The 18,746-nt window shown below is 35.9% G+C and overlaps 1 protein-coding gene across 5 annotated transcripts in view; it reads right to left on the bottom strand.

Annotated features, from left to right (window-relative positions):
• The window catches only part of LOC311183083 (ankyrin repeat and KH domain-containing protein 1), a gene marked incomplete at both ends in the record, with an annotated part of 132,094 nt that overhangs the window by 91,548 nt on the left and 21,800 nt on the right, over nt 1-18,746 (bottom strand). For all 5 annotated transcript variants that reach the window (XM_084252332.1, XM_084252333.1, XM_084252334.1 and 2 more), the window contains one exon: nt 7,128-7,281. In XM_084252332.1, the coding sequence (XP_084108458.1) occupies nt 7,128-7,281 (154 nt within the window). The remainder of the gene's footprint in view (nt 1-7,127; nt 7,282-18,746) is intronic.

Here is an 18,746-nt window from a genome sequence, read left to right as displayed (position 1 = left end):
AAAAATATATATCTGTGTATGAATACACAGAGGAATACTACTCAGCCATAAAACAGAGTATCTTGCTATTTTCTTTTTTTAAAGATTTATTTATTTATGCACACAAGAGCTGGGGTGTAGGCCAAAGGTGCAGAGGGTAAGAAGATTCACCAGAGACAGAGTGGGAAGCCGAATAGGCAGATGAATTGAAATACACTGCTGAGGGGAGCAGCAGGCGAGACAGGAGAGGTCTGCGGTGCCATGTGGGTTAGCCCCCTGGCTGGGGATCAAACTCGTGCTGCAGTAGCTGCAGACTGCTACATAGTGCTGACACTTAACCCACTGCACCACCAGGAAGGCCCCATATCTTGCTATTTTCAACAACACAGATGGCCCTTGAAGGGATTATGCTAAGTGAAATGAGTAAGGAGAAAGACAAATACTGTATGATTTCACCCATTTGGAACATAAAGGGGAAAAAAAGCAAATGAACAAAAAAAAAAAAAATAAATCCTTAGACTCTGACAACAAAATGGTGGTTCCCAGAGGTTAACAGAATTGGAAAGGAACAGAGGAAGCCAACTTGTTGGTGACGGATGGTGACTGCACATTTGGTGGTAGATGCAGGATGAAATATATACAGTTGCTTAAGTGAAAATATGTTCTCAGAAAACTTCTATAGCTATTATAAGCTAATGTTACTGCAATTAAAAGATTTTTAAAAACTAGAAATAATGTAAGTATTATTAAATAAGGAATTGGTAAAATAAATTACAGGCACCCAAGCAATACAATATTATCTTTTAAAAGGAGAAAGAACAACATGTTATGGAAGTATTTCACAATAAGTGGGAAAAAATAGTTACTTTTGCATGATATAAGCCTATTTTATTTTTTTTTAATTATGTATATTCAAACATAGACATGTATTTATATAAGCACAAGGGGGAAAGAACAGAAGTATATGTAAACCTTAACAATAAGAAGGTTTCATTATCTACTTAATACATTTCATATTGCTTTAATTATTTTTAATTCATTCATTTTTAATTGAGGTAATATTTGGAAATCCCCATTAGGTGTTGCCACTGTAGTGTCCTTACCACCACATGATTCATAGTCCACCACTGCAGTCCACTGTACTTCCTTCCCTCTTTGTTCTTATGGCCCCTGACCCCTAAGCCCTTCTGTATGTTTTGGTTTTGTAGTCAACCTTCAAGTGTCAGTTTTTACTTGTTTTTATCTGATCCTCAGTTATTCTATATTCCATCTGTTAGTGACACCATATGGTATTTACCTTTCTCCTGACTTAATTCACTTAGCATTATCACTTCCAGCTTCATCCATGTTGCTGCAAATGGCATACATTTATCATTTTGATCACTGTGCATATATACCACATCTTCTTGATCCACTCATTTGTTTTTGGGCATTTAGGTTGTTTCCATAATTTAGCTATAGTAAATAGTGCTGCAATAAACACCAGTCTGCAATTTTCCTTTCAAATTAGTATTTAATTTTTCCTGTTGTATGGCAAATCCATTTTAAAGTTTTGAGACACCTCCATGCTGCTTTCCATAGGGCTGGATCAGTTTGCGTTCACACTAGCAGTGTAGGAGTGTTCTCTCTCTTCTCCATGTCCTCACCAGTACTTCTTTCTGACCTTTTCAATATGGGCCATTCTCACAGGTGTGAGATGGTATCTTACTGTGGTCTTAATTTGCATTTCTATGATGATAAGTGATGACGAACACTGAATGTCTCCTTTGGAGAAATGTCTATTTCATTCTTCTGCCCATTTTTTGATAGGGTTATTTGTCTTTTTTTGTTCATTTGTATCAATTCTTTGTAGATGTTTGCTATCAGTCCCGTGTCAGATATATGGTATGCACACATTTTCTCCCATTCAATAGGGTGTCTTTTTAGTTATGGTTTCTATTACTGTGCAGAAGCTTTTAAGTTTAATGCAGTCCCAGTTGTTTATGTTCTCTTTTGTTATTCTTGCTGTTGGGGATGAATCCCTAAAGACATCACTGAAGCTTGTATAGTGAAATGTTTTGCCTATGTTTTCTTCTATGTATTTTATGGTTTGATGTCTTACATCTGTCTTTTATCCATTTTTAACTGATTTTTGTGTGTGGTGTGGAGATAGTGATCGAGTTTCATTCTTTTGCATGCAGCTGTCCAGTTTTCCCAACACCATTTATTGAAGAGGCTATCCTTGTTCCAGTGTATATTCTTGGCTCTTTTGCCATAGATTAACTTTCCATATAAGTGTGGGTTTGTTTCTGAACTCTCAATCCTGTTCCATAGGTCTTTGTGTCTGTTTTTGTTTCAGCACCAGGCTATTTAATTATTATGGCTTTGTAATATAATCTGATGTCTTAGAAATGTGAGGACGCCATTATCTTTTTTGTCAGGATTGTTTTTGCTATTTGGGGTCTTTTGTGATTCCATATGAATTTACGTAGTTTGTTTCAGTTCTTTCAAAAATGCCATGGGTATTTTTATTGGGATTGCACTGAATCTGTATATTGCTTTGGGCAGGAATGCCATTTTGACAATATTGATTTTTCCAATCTATAAACAGGGAATATTTTTCCATTCCTTTGAGTCTTCTATTTCCTTTAACAATGTCTTAGAGTTTCCTTTGCATAGATCTTTTTATCTCCTTTGTTCGGTTCACATCCAGGTGTGTGTGTGTGTGTGTGTGTGTGTGTGTGAAAGATAGTGAACAGAATCACTTTCTTAATTTCTTCCTCTTTTATGTCATTGTTTGCATATAGGAAGCAAATTTTTTTTTCAATGTTTTATTTTTAAAGATTTATTTATTTATGTATATAAGAGCTGGGGTGTAGGGCAGAGGTGTTGTGGTGGGGTGAGAGGATTCACCAGAGGCAGAGTGGGGAGCAGAACAGGTAGATGCACTGAAATACACTGCTGAGAGGAACAGTGGGCGAGACAGAAGAGGTCTGCTGCACCATGTGAGTTATCTCCCAGGCTGGGGATCGAACTCATGCCCTACACCACCAGGGAAGCCCGACAATTGATTTTTGTGAATTGACTTTATACCCCTGCCTAATTGTTCTAGCTAGAACCTCAAGTACTATGTTGAAAAATAGTGATGAGAGTGGAAATCCTTGTCTTGTATCAGATCTTAGTGGAAAGGTTTTCAAGTTTTCACCATTGAGACTATTAGTTGTGGGTTTGTTGTAAATAGCTTTTATTATGTTATGTTCCATTTATCCCGTTTCTTGAGGGTTTTCATCATAAATGGACGCTGGATCTTATCAAATGCTTGCTTTCTTAGCATCTACTGATATGATCATATGGTTTTTATCTATCTTTTGTTGATGTGATAAACTACTTTTATGGATTTTTGGATAATGAACCGCCCATGTGTCCCTGGTATGAATGCCACCTGGTCATGGCATATGATTCTTTTAATGTATTTTTCGATTCATTTTGTAAGGATTTTATTGAGGATTTTTGCATATGTGCTTTTAAGGGATATTGGTCTGTAATTTCCTTTCTTTTTCTTTTTTGTTTTGTTTTGGTGTTAATGTATTTGGCAGTATTCCTTCATATCAGTTTTCTGGAAGAGTCTGAGCAGGATAGGTATTAGTTAATCTAATCTGAAGGTTTGGTAGAATTCACTTGTTATCTAGTCCTGGATTTTTTTTTTTTTTTTTGAGTTTTGATTAGTGTTTCAATTTCTTAGCTTATGATCAGTTTGCTCAGGATTTCTCTTTCTTCCCTATTTCATCTTGATGGTAATGTAATTCTAAAAATTTGTTCAGGGCCTCCCCTGGTGGCGCAGGTGGCTGAGCGCAGCACTGTGAAGCTGTCTGTAGCCTCTGCAGCACCGGTTCGATGCCGGCCAGAAAGAGTCCCACAAGGTGCGGCAGACCTCTCCTGTCTTACCCACTGCTCCCCCCTCAGCAGTGTATTTCGTCAGTCTGCCTGTTCTGTTCCCCACTCTGTCTCTGGTGAATCCTCTCACCCTCCCGCACATCTGGGCTGTACCCTGATTGTTGTATAAATAAATAAATCTTTAAAAAAAATCCCTAAAAAAAAAAAATTTTAAAAAAATTAAAAATTCGTTCATCTCTTCTAGGTTATTGAATGTTAGTGTATAGTTGTTCATCATAGTCTCTAATTAGCCTCCAAATTTCTGCAACATGTGTTGTTGCAGAATCGCCTCTTTCATTTCTGATCCTATGTATTTGAGATTTCACCCTTATTTTTTTAGAAAGCCTTGCTAGAGGTTTGTCTACTTTTCAAAAAAAATCAGCTTTTGGTTCCATTAATCTTTGGGTATCATTTTAATTTCTTTACTACCTATATCTGTTTTGATTTTTATTATTTCTCTTCTACTGACCTTTGGATTTGTTTGTTCTTTTTCTAATTCTTTGCGATGACAAAAAAAGGTTATTTTATCTGTGTTCTTTCTTGTTTCTTGATGTGGGCCTATATTGCTATACATTTCCCTCAAAGTACTGCTTTGCAACCTCTCATTAAGTTTTTGGAAAGTTGTCTCCTTGTTATTTGTCTCGAGGTGCTTTTTTATTTCCTCTTTGATTTCTTCATTAACCCAATAGCCTTTCAGTATTGTGTTCAGTCTCCCTGTATTAATGGATTTCCCTGCTTTCCTATGACAGCTGATTCTAGTTTGATGCTTCAATGGTTCAAGAAAATGCTAGATATGATTTCAAGCTTTGTAAATTTGTTGATATTTGTTTTGTGTCCCAGAATGTGGTCTCTTCTGGAGAATGTTCCATGCATACTTCAGAAAAATATGTATTGTTTTTGGGGGTACAGTGCCCTGGAAATGTCTATTAGATCCATGTAGTCTAATTCTTTGTTTAAGGATATTATATCCCTGTTTATTTTCTGTTCAGTTAATCTATCCATTGGTGAGAGTGGAGTATTAAAGTCTCTGAACACAAAAGTGTTTTTGCCCAATGTTTATGCTTTACTTATTTTATAGTATGTATATTTATAATTTAGAGAAAAGGGCACAAAAGAACAGACCCCAAGGAAGAATCATGGGGTGCCCAGAAAAACAGAAATGAGTTTAAAATGCTTAATTATGGAATCAGGGTTATAGGACAGTACTCACAAGAGTCTAGTCTCAACCTAAACCAGAGAGCAAAGATGTACTACCACCTATAATCAGGCCTGGTCTAGGAAAGGAAAGGAAATTAGCATAGAGAAGAACTGCAGAAGAGAAACACCTTTAGTTCACATTTCACTCTGCTATAAGCAAAACAAATAAGTGTAAGGTACTAAAGCACAGACAAAAAAAATTTAGAGCATACCCATGGCACTTGTATTTCAGGAGTCTTATACAGCACATATACCTAAATCACAACTAGCAGACTCACAAGAAATCCAGACTAGAGGGAAAGGATGCCAACATAATTAGCAATATGACATTATATATACATATATATACACACACACTCTATATATTATTATTACTATATATTATATATTATTATATTATTACTATATATTACTATTATTACTAGTCCTGTCCTAAATCTAAGTCTTTATTGGATAGTTATTTAGTTTAATCCAATTTTAAGTTTCTATCAGTTCCAAAAAACACATTAGATGGACTAAATATCAACCTGCTACAAATGGTACCTACGGTTTTCCGTAACAGGATAAAGTTAAAAGAAATACAAGATGATATAAAATAAACATATTCCTAACATATTATCTGTCATCGTAAGACTATCTATACAATGTCTAGAGTTTAAGCATCAAAGTACACAAAATTTTAACATTTACAACTTACTGTCTTAGAAGACAGAAAATCATTGTTTCCAAGGTTTATTTTCTTTCTACCAATATAGATATGAAAATACACAATTTCTTTTCATTCTTACTCTCCCCCGGTAATTATTTGGTGAAATACAACATTGTTTTTCTTCTTTCAATATGAAATGTGATTTTTCTGAATACCTACCTTTAATATTATGCGTCTTACAGCACTAAAACTAAATGAAAATTTCTGTAGGCATTTTAATTTTCTGCATTTTAATAGCTTTAACGTGGGATTAAAAGACACATATCTGTGATACATACATGATATATTAAGATATAGCTATATGGCACTCTTAATAAATTTCTAGGCACTATTTTAAAAATCAATCTGATAAAATTCTTATGTTTAATATATGCATAATTTATATTAAATAAATAGACTTACACAAGTGAAAATACATTGGGGGCCTCACTGGTGGCCCAGGGATTTAGTCTCAGCGCTTTGACTACTAAGGCCTGCGTTTGATCTCTGTCAGGGAGCTAGCACATATATGGCGCAGCAGACCTCTCCTATCTTGCCTGCTGCTCCCCTTAGCACTGTATTTCAGTAGATTTGCCTGTTCTGCTCCTCATTCTGTCTCTAGTGAGACCTTTCACACCCCAGGCCCCTGGCTTATATCCCAGTTCTTCTACTTTAAAAAAAAAAAAAAGTGAATATCAGAAGCAATATGAAAAATTAGAAAAATTTAACGTTCTTCTTAAAACAATTTTATGAATTCCTTTCATTACAGTGTAAAGGAAACTTTGTATAGCAAATAATGAGCAGGTTGTATGATATAAAATGTGGTAAGTAGCTATTATTTTTAGAACATATGCTCATCACAGATTTTTCTTTCCTGCAACTTCATAACAAGAAGTTAGCAATGTTTGGTATATTTTGTACCAATTTTGTGTTCAATGTCTTAAGTCAAAAATAGCCATGCATATTAAGTCACACATAGACTAAAATGAAAAAGTATTAAAATTCATGCAGAGTTCCTTAAATCGGTTAAAAGATTCATAATCTGATGAACTAAGCTTATCTCCCACATTTTTATTTTATATTGTAATTGGTATTAGACATGTTTTCCTTGAAAAGTAGCTGATTATCTAATACCTTGAAAATGTTAGTGCTGACCTCAGATATCACTTACTGAAAACTTTCCACCAAGAATCTTTTAAATACCAAATGTCAACTTTAGGAATAAAAAATACAAATTTGAAAAGGATTTCAAATTTTATACATTAAATAATGAGGGTATCTCATATAGTTTATGTAGAGCGAGTTAATTCTTTTTAGCTGCTTTTAACAAAGCAGACAAAAAATAACGTACCTGCTGCTTCTAGCAATGCTTCTAGTCGTGCCTGTGTCTCTGGATCCACAGTGCGTAAGTCTGCTCCTTCTGCGGTACTTGATAAGAATATCTCTGACGTTGTTTTAAGCACTGGATTATCCAGATCTTCTTGGTCCAATATAAATGATTCAACCTGTTTATGAATTAAAGATATCAATTACTGTTAGAATAATTACAATTTAAGGTGACTTGTGAGTTGTAATTTAAATATAACCAGATTAGTTATTGAGGCTATAGGAAGGGAATTTAAGAGTCTCCCAACTACCTGCTTATCTTCAGGTATGTTTACAGGTATAACTCAGGCATACCAGATTCATTGCATATCTTTTGTGCTAACACAGAGCTTAAGAAGCAGTGGTTGATTGTTTGTTTGTTTTATTAATAAAACATGTACAGGAACACAGGTCATAGGCAGGTGTATGCAGGACTAGATAGTAAAAAGATGGCATAACATAGGTAAGTTATTAAAGCACAGTTTTTATTTAGTCAACTCTGACTCTCAAACAAAAGAAAGTAAGATTTAGCCCACTGCCAGATATCTAGAGTCATATAGACAAGAAAGGTCCATGAGGCTAAAAACCATTCCTTGTTTGAGGGGAGTGTGTCCCCACATCGGCATTTTAGAACAGGGACCTTTCTCCAGTAAAGACTGCTTGAAACTGACAGATGACTCCTGGAGGAACCAGAGGGGAGCAGAGAAGCCCACCCAAGATGCCGGCCAGTCCCAACAACACAGTGTCCCAACGCATACAGCAAATTAGAAAACAGACAGTAGGGAGGAGAAGAACCACACGCAACCTAGCAACTCTCCAGAGAAAAAGCACACCACAAAAAGAAAACCAGCCCCCAGATTGCAACGACAATAACTTGGAAGAATTTCTGAGCCTTCCAGAAAGAGAATTTAAAATTGCCGTGATTAAAAAACTGACAGAAGTCATAAAGGAAAACAATGATAAGGGAAAAATAATCAACGATCAGAAGAATGCAATTGAGTCCCTAGAGAGGGAAAACAATGGTCAGAAGAAAGAAATTGAGTCCCTAAAGAGGGAAGTAAAAGAAATGCAGGCGATCAAAGAATTAATGGAAGAACTAAAGAATTCTGGGAAAAGCAATGAAAGCAGAATAGATGAAATGGAAGAACGAATAAGTAATCTTGAAGACAGAAATAAAAAGAACCAAAACAGAAAAGGAAAGAGAAGTACGAAGGAAAAAGAACGAGGAAAGACTTCGGGAACTATCTGACTCCATGAGGAAAGGAAATATAAGAGTTATAGGAATACCAGAAGGAGAGGAGAGAGATGTAGGAACAGAGAAAATATTCAAAGAGATAATTGAAGAGAACTTCCCAAATGTGAAGAAGGAGCTGAAAATTGATATACAAGAAGCAAGAAGAACACCAAACTTCCACGACGAAAGGAAAAATATAGCAAGACACATAATAGTAAAGCTCCCAAGAATCCAGGACAAGGAAAAAATAATGAAGCTGGCAAGAGGGAAGAAACAGATAACATTCAAAGGAAAACCAATCAGGCTGACATCAGACTTCTCCGAAGAAACACTACGGGCAAGGAGAGAGTGGAGGGACATAGTCAACAGACTCCAAGAAAACAGATGCCAACCAAGAATACTCTATCCCGCAAAGCTCTCCTTCCTCTTTGAAGAAAGAATATGGACCTTCCCAGATAAACAGAAACTCCGGAATTTCATTGCAACTAAACCCCCACTCCAAAAAATACTACAAGGAGTCCTAAAGCCAGAACCTCAGAGGGACGAATAACAATGAAAGAAGGCCAAAAAAAAAAAAAAAGTTATTAAAAGAATAAATAAATAAAATCAAAGGAAAGACAAACACAATGGCAAATACAGATGTTAACATATCAATATTAACTCTAAATGTAAATGGACTAAACTCTTCAATAAAAAGACACAGAGTTGCAGCCTGGATTAAGAAACAAAACCCAACCTTTTGCTGTCTCCAGGAAACACATTTAGCTACAAAAGATAAAAATAGGCTCAAAGTTAAAGGATGGAAAACAATCCTACAAGCAAATGGACCAAAAAAGAAAGCAGGAACAGCTATACTTATATCAGATAAAACAGATTTCAAACTCAAAAAGATAAAAAGAGACCCCAATGGTCACTACATTATGATCAAGGGGACAATACTTCAAGAAGAAATAACACTCATTAACATATACTCACCAAACGAAGGAGCACCAAAATATATCAGACAACTGTTGTTCTCTCTGAAAACAGACATCAGAGAAAACACATACGTAGTGGGAGACTTCAACACACCACTATCAACAATGGATAGATCAACAAGACAAAAAATAAGTAAAGAGGGCCTCCCCGGTAGTGCAGCGGTTGAGCGCTGGGTTGCGAAGCTGCCTGCAGCCTCTGCAGCCGGTTCGATCGCCGGCTGCTCCCCGGCCACCGGAGGAGGGTACCACATGGCGAGCAGACCTCTCCTGCTGCCCGCTGCTCCCCTCAGCAGTGTACTTCGGTCCTTCTGCCTGCTCTGCTCCCCGCTCTGGCTCTGGTGAATTCTCTCACCCTCCTGCGCTTCTGACTGTACCCAGTGCATGTATAAACCAAACAAACAAACAAATAATAAATAAAATAAAAATAAGACATGCCTCTAGAAAATTAAAAAAAAAAAAAAAAAGTAAAGAAACCAAAGCTCTAAATAAGGACCTAGAGCAATTGGGCTTAACAGACATCTATAGAACACTAAACCCAAAAAAAACGGAGTACACATTTTTCTCAAGCGCACACGGATCATTCTCCAGGATCATCACATACTGGGGCACAAGACAAACATCAACAGATACACCAAGATTGAAATCATATCAACCATCTTTTCTGACCATGAAGGCATCAAACTAGAAATAAACCATAAAAAGAAGGCAAGGAACTTCCCTACATCATGGAGATTAAAAGCCACACTACTGGAAGACCATTGGACTAATGAGGAGATCAAAGAAGAAATTAAAAAATTTTTTGAATTGAACGACAAGGAGGACACCAATATCCTAAATGTATGGGATGCAGCAAAAGCAGTTATAAGAGGAAAATATATAGCAATAGAAGCTCACATCAAGAAACAAGAAAGAACTCAAAGAAACAACCTAATCTCGAGGCTCAAAGATCTAGAAAAAGAACAACAAAAAAACCCCAAAACCAGTAGAAGAAAAGAAATAATAAAAACCAAAGCAGAAATAAATGAAATTGAAACTAAAAAAACAATCCAAAAGATCAATGAAACCAAGAGCTGGTTCTTTGAAAGAATCAATAAAATAGACAAACCCCTAGCCAGGCTCACAAAGGAAAAAAGGGAGAAAGCACAAATAAACAGGATCATCAATGAAAGAGGAGAAATCACAACGGACACAGCAGAAATCAAAAGAATAATCAGTAACTACTATGAACAGTTATATGGAAACAAGTTTAACAATCTAGAGGAGATGGACAAATTCCTACAACTCTACAATCACCCAAAGCTAGATAAAGAAGAAATAGAACACCTAAACAGACCAATTACAATTAGCGAAATTGAAATGGTAATCAAAAACCTCCCCAAAAACAAAAGCCCAGGACCTGATGGATTTACAAATGAATTCTACCAAACATTCAGAGACGAATTAGTGCCTATCCTTCACAAACTCTTCCAAAAAATTGAGAAGGAAGGGACAATACCAAACACGTTTTATGAAGCCAACATTACACTAATACCAAAACCGAACAAGGACAACACAAAAAAGGAAAACTACAGGCCAATCTCCTTAATGAACACTGATGCAAAAATCCTCAATAAAATTTTAGCTATCAGAATCCAACAATGTATCCATAAGATAATTCACCACGACCAAGTAGGATTCATTCCAGGGACACAAGGATGGTTTAACATCCGAAAATCAATCAACGTTATCCAACACATCAACAAAAAGAAATATAAAAACCATATGATAATATCAATAGATGCTGAGAAAGCTTTCGACAAAGTGCAACACCCATTCATGATAAAAGCCCTTGAAATTCTTGGGATACAAGGAACATACCTCAACATCATAAAGGCCATCTATGACAAGCCAACAGCCAGTATCATTCTCAATGGTGAAAAGCTGAAAGCAATTCCATTAAGATCTGGAACAAGACAAGGATGTCCACTCTCACCACTGCTTTTCAATATAACACTGGAAGTCCTAGCCAGGGCAATAAGACAAGAGAAAGACATCCAAGGAATCCAAATAGGAAAAGAAGAAGTCAAACTATCACTATTTGCAGACGAAATGATATTATACATAGAGAACCCCAAAAACTCCACAGAAAAGCTAATTCAACTCATCAATCAGTTCAGTAAAGTGGCAGGATACAAAATCAACACGCAAAAGTCAGTAGCCTTCCTATACACAAACAATAAATCTGAAGAAGAAGAAATCAAAAAAACCATCCCTTTTGTTATTGAAACAAAAAAATAAAATATTTGGGAATAAATCTAACAAAAGAGGTAAAGGACCTATACAAAGAAAACTATAAAACACTGTTAAAAGAAATAGAAGAAGACACAAAGAAATGGAGAGACATCCCCTGCTCGTGGATTGGAAGAATAAACATTATTAAAATGGCCATCCTTCCAAAAGCAATATATAGATTCAATGCTATTCCAATAAAAATTTCAATGTCATTCTTCAAAGAAATAGAACAATTATTGATGAAATTCATATGGAATCACAAAAAACCCCGAATAGCCAAAGCTCTCCTGAAAAAAAAAGAAGGGAATGGAGGCATCACACTCCCAGACTTCAAACTATACTACAAAGCCATAATCATCAAAACTGCATGGTATTGGAACAAGAACAGACATACAGACCAATGGAATCGAATAGAAAATCCAGAAATAAACCCACAGATTTATGGTCAACTAATCTTTGACAAAGGAGCAAAGAATATGCATTGGAGCAAAGAAAGTTTGTTCAATAAATGGTGCTGGGAAAACTGGGTCGCTACATGCAAAAGAATGAAGCTTGACCACTACCTCACACCATACACAAAAATCAACTCAAAATGGATTAAAGAACTAGACATAAGACCTGAAACCATAAAATACATAGAAGGAAATATAGGCAAAACACTACGTGATTTGCACATCAAAGACATCTTTACAGACACATCACCCAAAGCAGTGATAGTGAAGGCAAAGATAAACAGCTGGGACTACATCAAATTAAAGAGCTTTTGCACAGCAAAAGAGACAATAACAAAAACAAAGAGAAACCCCACCAACTGGGAGAACATTTTTGCACCCAACACTAATGATAAAGGACTGATCACAAAAATCTGCAAAGAGCTGATGAGACTCAACAACAACAAAGAAAATAATCCAGTCAAAAAATGGGCAGAAGAGCTAAAAAGAAACTTCTCTGAAGAGGAAATGCAAATGGCCAACAGGCATATGAAAAAATGTTCAACATCACTTGTCATCAGGGAAATGCAAATCAAAACTACCATGAGATACCATCTTACACCAGTGAGAATGGCACATATTAAAAAAACTAGCAACAACAAATGTTGGCGAGGGTGTGGAGAAAAAGGAACTCTTCTGCACTGTTGGTGGGAGTGCAAACTGGTCCAACCACTGTGGAAAGCTGTGTGGAGATTTCTGGACCTACTAAACATAGAGCTTCCATATGATCCAGCAATTCCACTCCTAGGTATTTACCCAAAGGACACAGAAACATCAATTCCAAAGAACACCTGCACCCCTATGTTTATAGCAGCACTGTTTACAATAGCTAAGCTTTGGAAACAACCCAAATGCCCAAAAATAGATGACTGGATCAAGAAGATGTGGTACATATATACCATGGAATATTACTCAGCATTCAAAAAAGATAAACACATGCAATTTGCAGCAACATGGATGGCGCTGGAAGGGATCATGCTCAGCGAAATAAGCCAAAAAGAAAAAGAAAAATACCGGATGGTCTCACTCATAGCAGGAATCTAGAAAACTTAAATAAGGGACCAGGAAAATGAATATAAGAAAGTGAAAATCAAAATCAACAAAAAACTATGAACCAGAGACACTTTTAGGGGGGCGGGGGCGGGAGGGGAGGGACTGGGGTCAGAATGGGGGGGCTGCAATTGTATGGGGAATATAACAATAAAATAAAAAAAAAAAAAGAAGGAAAAAAAAAAAAAACATTCCTTGTTTGTTCACTGCTCTACCGGTGGGTCTTCGAATACAGCATACATAGCAAGTATTCAATACATACTGATTGAAATGAGTGTCAGAAGAAAATCAACTTATGAAAATAGACATGAATACTTTAATTTCAAAGTTAATTCTAAAGTAATTTTCTTAACAAATATGCACAATCTTCCTCAGGTTGGAAATGTCTATCAAAATGCACTTCAATTCAGTAATTCCACATTTAAAAATCTGTCCTTAAAATATTACCTGAAAGCCAAACAAAAAAGAGTTTGCAGATACAAACCATTCACTACAATTTTCACTTAAATTTATGAATGCTTTCTTTATGCCATTAAATATGCTTCAAAACATTGTTTGTTTTTTAAGATTTATTTATTTATGCACATAAGACCTGGGGTACAGGCGAGAGGTGCAAGGGGGTGAGGGGATTCACCAGAGACAGAGTGGGGAACAGAACAGGTGGAATGACTGAAATACACTGCTGAGGAGAGCAGTGGGGAGACAGGAGAGGCCTCCAGCACCATGAGGGTCACCTCCCTGGCCGGGAATTGAACTCATGCTGCAGTGGCTGAGGATTGCTCCATAGTGCTGCGACTTAACCTCTTGCGCCACCAGGGAGGCCCCAAAACATTGTTTTTAATGACTGCACATAGTCCATCCTATGAATATACAAAATATACTTACCAAATTCTCTACCTATTTATATGTTAACGTTTTCATTTATTTTATTTTAAAAAAACAACATTGATATGATATAGTATTATATATATTATGGAGATAAATACAGCATATCTTCATCATGGAACATTTTAAACCTTTTCAAGTTAAAGATTCCAATTCTCCCCCATTTATTCCATGGCCTCAACAACTATAACAAAAGGTGTGAAAGCATTAACTACAATTAAAAACACAAGGGGGGAAAACTGTAATAGGGAATTTGATAAGTATATTTTATATATTCATAAGATGGACTATGTGCAATCATCAAAAACAATGTTTTGAGGGATATTTAATGTCATGAAAGCATTCATAAAAGTAAGTGAAAAACACATGATTTAAAACAGTAGCATCTTGGGCCTCCCCAGTGGCACAGCGGTTGAGAGCTGGGTTGCGAAGCTGCCCGCAGCTTCTGCAACGCCGGTTCGATCCCCGGCCACCAGGTGAGGGTCCCACATGGTGCGCAGACCTCTCCTGCTGCCCACTGCTCCCCTCAGCAGTGTACCTCGGTCCTTCTGCCTGTTCTGCTCCCAGCTCTGGCTCTGGTGAATTCTCTCACCCTCCCGTGCTTCTGACTGTACCCAGTGCTTGCATAAATAAACAAACAAATAAATAAATAAATAAATCTTTAAAAAAAAAAAAAAGTCCAATTTGTGAACTGTGTGTATTTTACTCAGTTTCCAAGGCGGAATCATATTTAAAATAAATAAATAAATAAATAAAACAGTAGCATCTTTATTTTATTTAAAAATGTATTTATATTAACATGAGTCATCATGTATATAACCATGAGCAAATACTTACATACCTATGTCTATAATATGCAAGTATCTATAGGCAGGGACTATGTATACATACAGGAAATCAGGAACAGAAAGGTTAAGTACCTCTCCAGGATCACACAGCTAATAAATGGAAAAGCCAGATTTCAAACCCAGACCATAGAGGTACAAGAGTCTGTGTTCTTAACCACAAGGCACAACTACCTCATAGATTTATTTTAAAAAAGGATCACAGGGCCTCCCTGTTGGCGTAGGGGTTAAAGTCTCAGTGCTATCAAGCTACTGCCAGCCACTGATGTATGAGTTCAAATTCTGGCCAGGGAGCTAACCCACATGGCACAGCAGACCTCTCCTGTTTTGCCTGCTGTTCCCCTCATAAGTGCATTTCAGTAGATCTGCCTGTTCTGCTCCCCTCTCTTTCTCTTATGAACCCTCTTACCTCCCACACATCTGGTCTAGACCCCAGTTCTTATATGCATAAATGAATAAAATGAATCTTTGAAAAAGGATCACAGTATTTTTGGACATTATTGACATATTTGGCTATTTGGTCATCAGTTTTCACAATGACATTGCACCAAATATGCTAAATAAAGACAGTAAAGTTAAAATGATTCGGAAACATTTTATAACCTAATGACATACTATGATTTTACAAAATAATTCTTAAATTACAGAGTTAATAATATTAAGCCATATACTATGTTGAACCAAGCTTCTTTAATATATAATTGACACAGATTCTATTCTAGACTCATGTCTACAGGTAAATGTAGACCAGCTGTCAAATGATATCTAAAGGTAACTGCTTATATAACAAGAAGCTTGGTACAAGTCCAAGAAATTATTAGGTATTTGCAGATTTATATACTTGCCAGTTGTGAAATAGATAAAACCATCATTTCAAATTCTGAAATTTTACAAATTAGAGATGGCATGTATTTATATGTTAACTTCTGTTCCATTTAAAAAAAAACCAACAAAACAACATTAGTGTGATGTGGTATTATATATATAAACACAGCATATCTGCATCGTGGAACATTTTAAAATTCTAAGTTAAGGATTCTAATTCTCTCCCATTTATTCCATGACCTCAATAACTATAACCAAAGGTGTCAAAGAGAAAAAATGAGAGCCTCCCTGGTGGTGCAAGGGTTAAGATGCAACCTATGAAGTAATCTGCAGCCACTGCAGCACGAGTTCAATTCCCAGCCAGCCAGGGAACAACCCACATGGCACAGCAGACCTCTCCTGACTCACCCGCTGCTCCCCTCAGCAGTGTACTTTGGTCAATCTGCTTGTTCTGTTCCCAACTCTGTCTCTGGTGATTCCTCTCACCCCCCACACCTCTGGCCTGTACCCCAGCTCTTGAATGCATAAATAAATAAATCTTTAAAAAGAGAGAGAGACAATGATATACCAATGTGCGTTAAAGGGAGAGAAATCACTTTTAGCTTGAGTAATCCAAGAAAATTTTGTACAACAAATAGCATGTGAGAGCTACATTTTGAAGAATGCATATAATTTCAATAGATGGGGGTAGAGGTAGAAGGGAATGGAAAAAAAAAAAAAAAAGGCTTGAAGATGCATTTGCAAAGTGATTAATGGTCCACCTCACAAAACATAAGATCTTTCATATATTGTTGGCCACCGTGGAAAAGTGTGGCAGTTCTTCAAAAATTAAACAGAATTACTGTATGACCCTGAAGTTCTACTTCTATGTACAGCCGGATTAACAACACTTTCTATGGTGGTACCAATAGGCTATCCTACAGAGCCTAGATGTGTCGCAGGCTGTGCTGTCTACTTGCACTCTATGATGCTTATACAATGAAATCACCCAGTGATACACTTCTCAAAATATATCCCGATCATTAAGAGATACATGACTATACACACCTAAGAGGACTGAAAACATGTACATTCACTCAAAAACCTGTACAGAGTTGTTCATAACTGCATCATGTTATGCCCTACACATGGAAACCCAAATGTCAACTGACAAATGGTTAAACAAAATGTAGTATATCCAGACAATGGAATGCAGTCATAAAAGGGATTAAGTAATGACACATACAATACCCCAGAAGACACTTTAAAACATCATGCTTAGTGAAAGAAGCCAGTCACACAAAGTCATATATAATTCTATTTAAATGAAATGTCCAAAATAAGCAAATCCATAGAGACAGAAAGTAGATTAGTGACTACTTGTAAAGTTAGGAAAGAGGAACGAGACTGACTGCTAATGGGTCTGAAGATTCTTTTTGGAAGGATGGAAATGTCTATAGTAAGATAATGGTGAATTTTGCTCAACATTTTGAACATACTAAAAATGGCAGAACTGCATACTTTAAAATGCTAAATCTTATGGTAAGAGTTACATCTCACTTTTTAAAACACCATAAAGTATCTAGAATACAACTATGGCTTTAGGTTAGAAAGAACTGGGGACAGTTTTGAGTAAAAGGTTATTTACTGCCAACCAGGTCACCACTATTACAAAGAGAAAGAAGCAGCAATGTCATCATGAGTATCAGTAATGTTAGCACCACATGCACATGACAGCACATTCCTAAGTTCTTGGGAGAATCAAGTTCAGAATAACAACACGAAATAGAAATGTGCCCTTTGCCTTCAGAGGGCTTATAACTTCTCTGAGAATTGTAACTCATAAGAAAATTTCTGAGTCTACTTCTCCAATGTTTTAACAGTGTACATAAATTCAAGTTTTGACCAGCTCAAAGGAAAAATTAGTGCATTGGAAACCAACTAGGTTAAAACACCAGTATCCTTCAGATACTCTGTGTGACTTCAGGTAATTTATTCAATATTTCTGACATTTCATCTCATTCTCAATAAACACAACACTTACTCCACCTATCTTACAGTGCTATTGACATGACATAATACAATAAAAGTATTTTAAAATTAATAAAACACTAAGTAAATATAATTTTTAGAATATAATTCTGTGTGATTGCAACTTTTTTGCCTTGTCCCTCACCAGAGCCTAGCTTCAATGGCTTCAAACTGGTAGAATTACACTGAGAATCTAGCATGATGCATTTTTATCAGCATTCACTTGAATTTTCTTTCTCCTATTATGTTTATTTTTTCAGTGTTATTGAGATATAACTGATATTTAACATTGTTAAAAGAATTTTACGTCTGTATATATTGTGAAATGATTGCCACAAGTTAATATGCATCATTTTACGTAGAATTTTTTTTTCTTGTGATGCTCATTTGAACCTTCAAGTGCACTTTTGGACATTTCTTATTTACATTCTTACCTAGTTAAAAGATCAAATTTTAAGTAGTTAACAACACTTGTGGAAAAAATCAGAATTAGTTACACTTATGTGAGTTATATATTAGTTATACATATTAGTTATACTTACACATATCACTAAACACATAAATGGTTTGTGTACATTTTTGTCAATTAGATGTGCCTAAAAATACTCAATTTTACTATTGCCTTTTTCCTATATTCTCTAAAATTTAAAAACCCATCTCAATATAAAACCAATAAAAGAACAAAATATCCAATGTGCCTATTACTTTGTGAATATTTGGGATATTATTTCTGGTAGTTCATAAACATCTTATGTGATAAACCTGTTGAAATATATTCTTACAATTTTGAGTATAATATATCTAGATAGTATAATATATCTAGTCAGTCAAGATAGAAACCATTTACAGCTACATGGAGAGATTAAAATCAGTTCCACACATTTAGTATAAAAGGCTTGGGGACATAACACACAAAAAGTCTACAGCATGGATATGCCATTCTATAATAATGACATATCTAATGAAATAAGTCTTCATCATGTAAATGAATATAAAAACCTCAGTTTCTCACATACA

Source organism: Talpa europaea, assembly GCF_964194135.1.
Source record: "Talpa europaea genome assembly, chromosome: 13".
NCBI classification, from domain to species: Eukaryota; Metazoa; Chordata; class Mammalia; order Eulipotyphla; family Talpidae; genus Talpa; species Talpa europaea.
The sequence above is the reverse complement of the archived record's forward strand: the minus strand, read 5'-3'. Positions and strand labels throughout refer to the sequence as shown.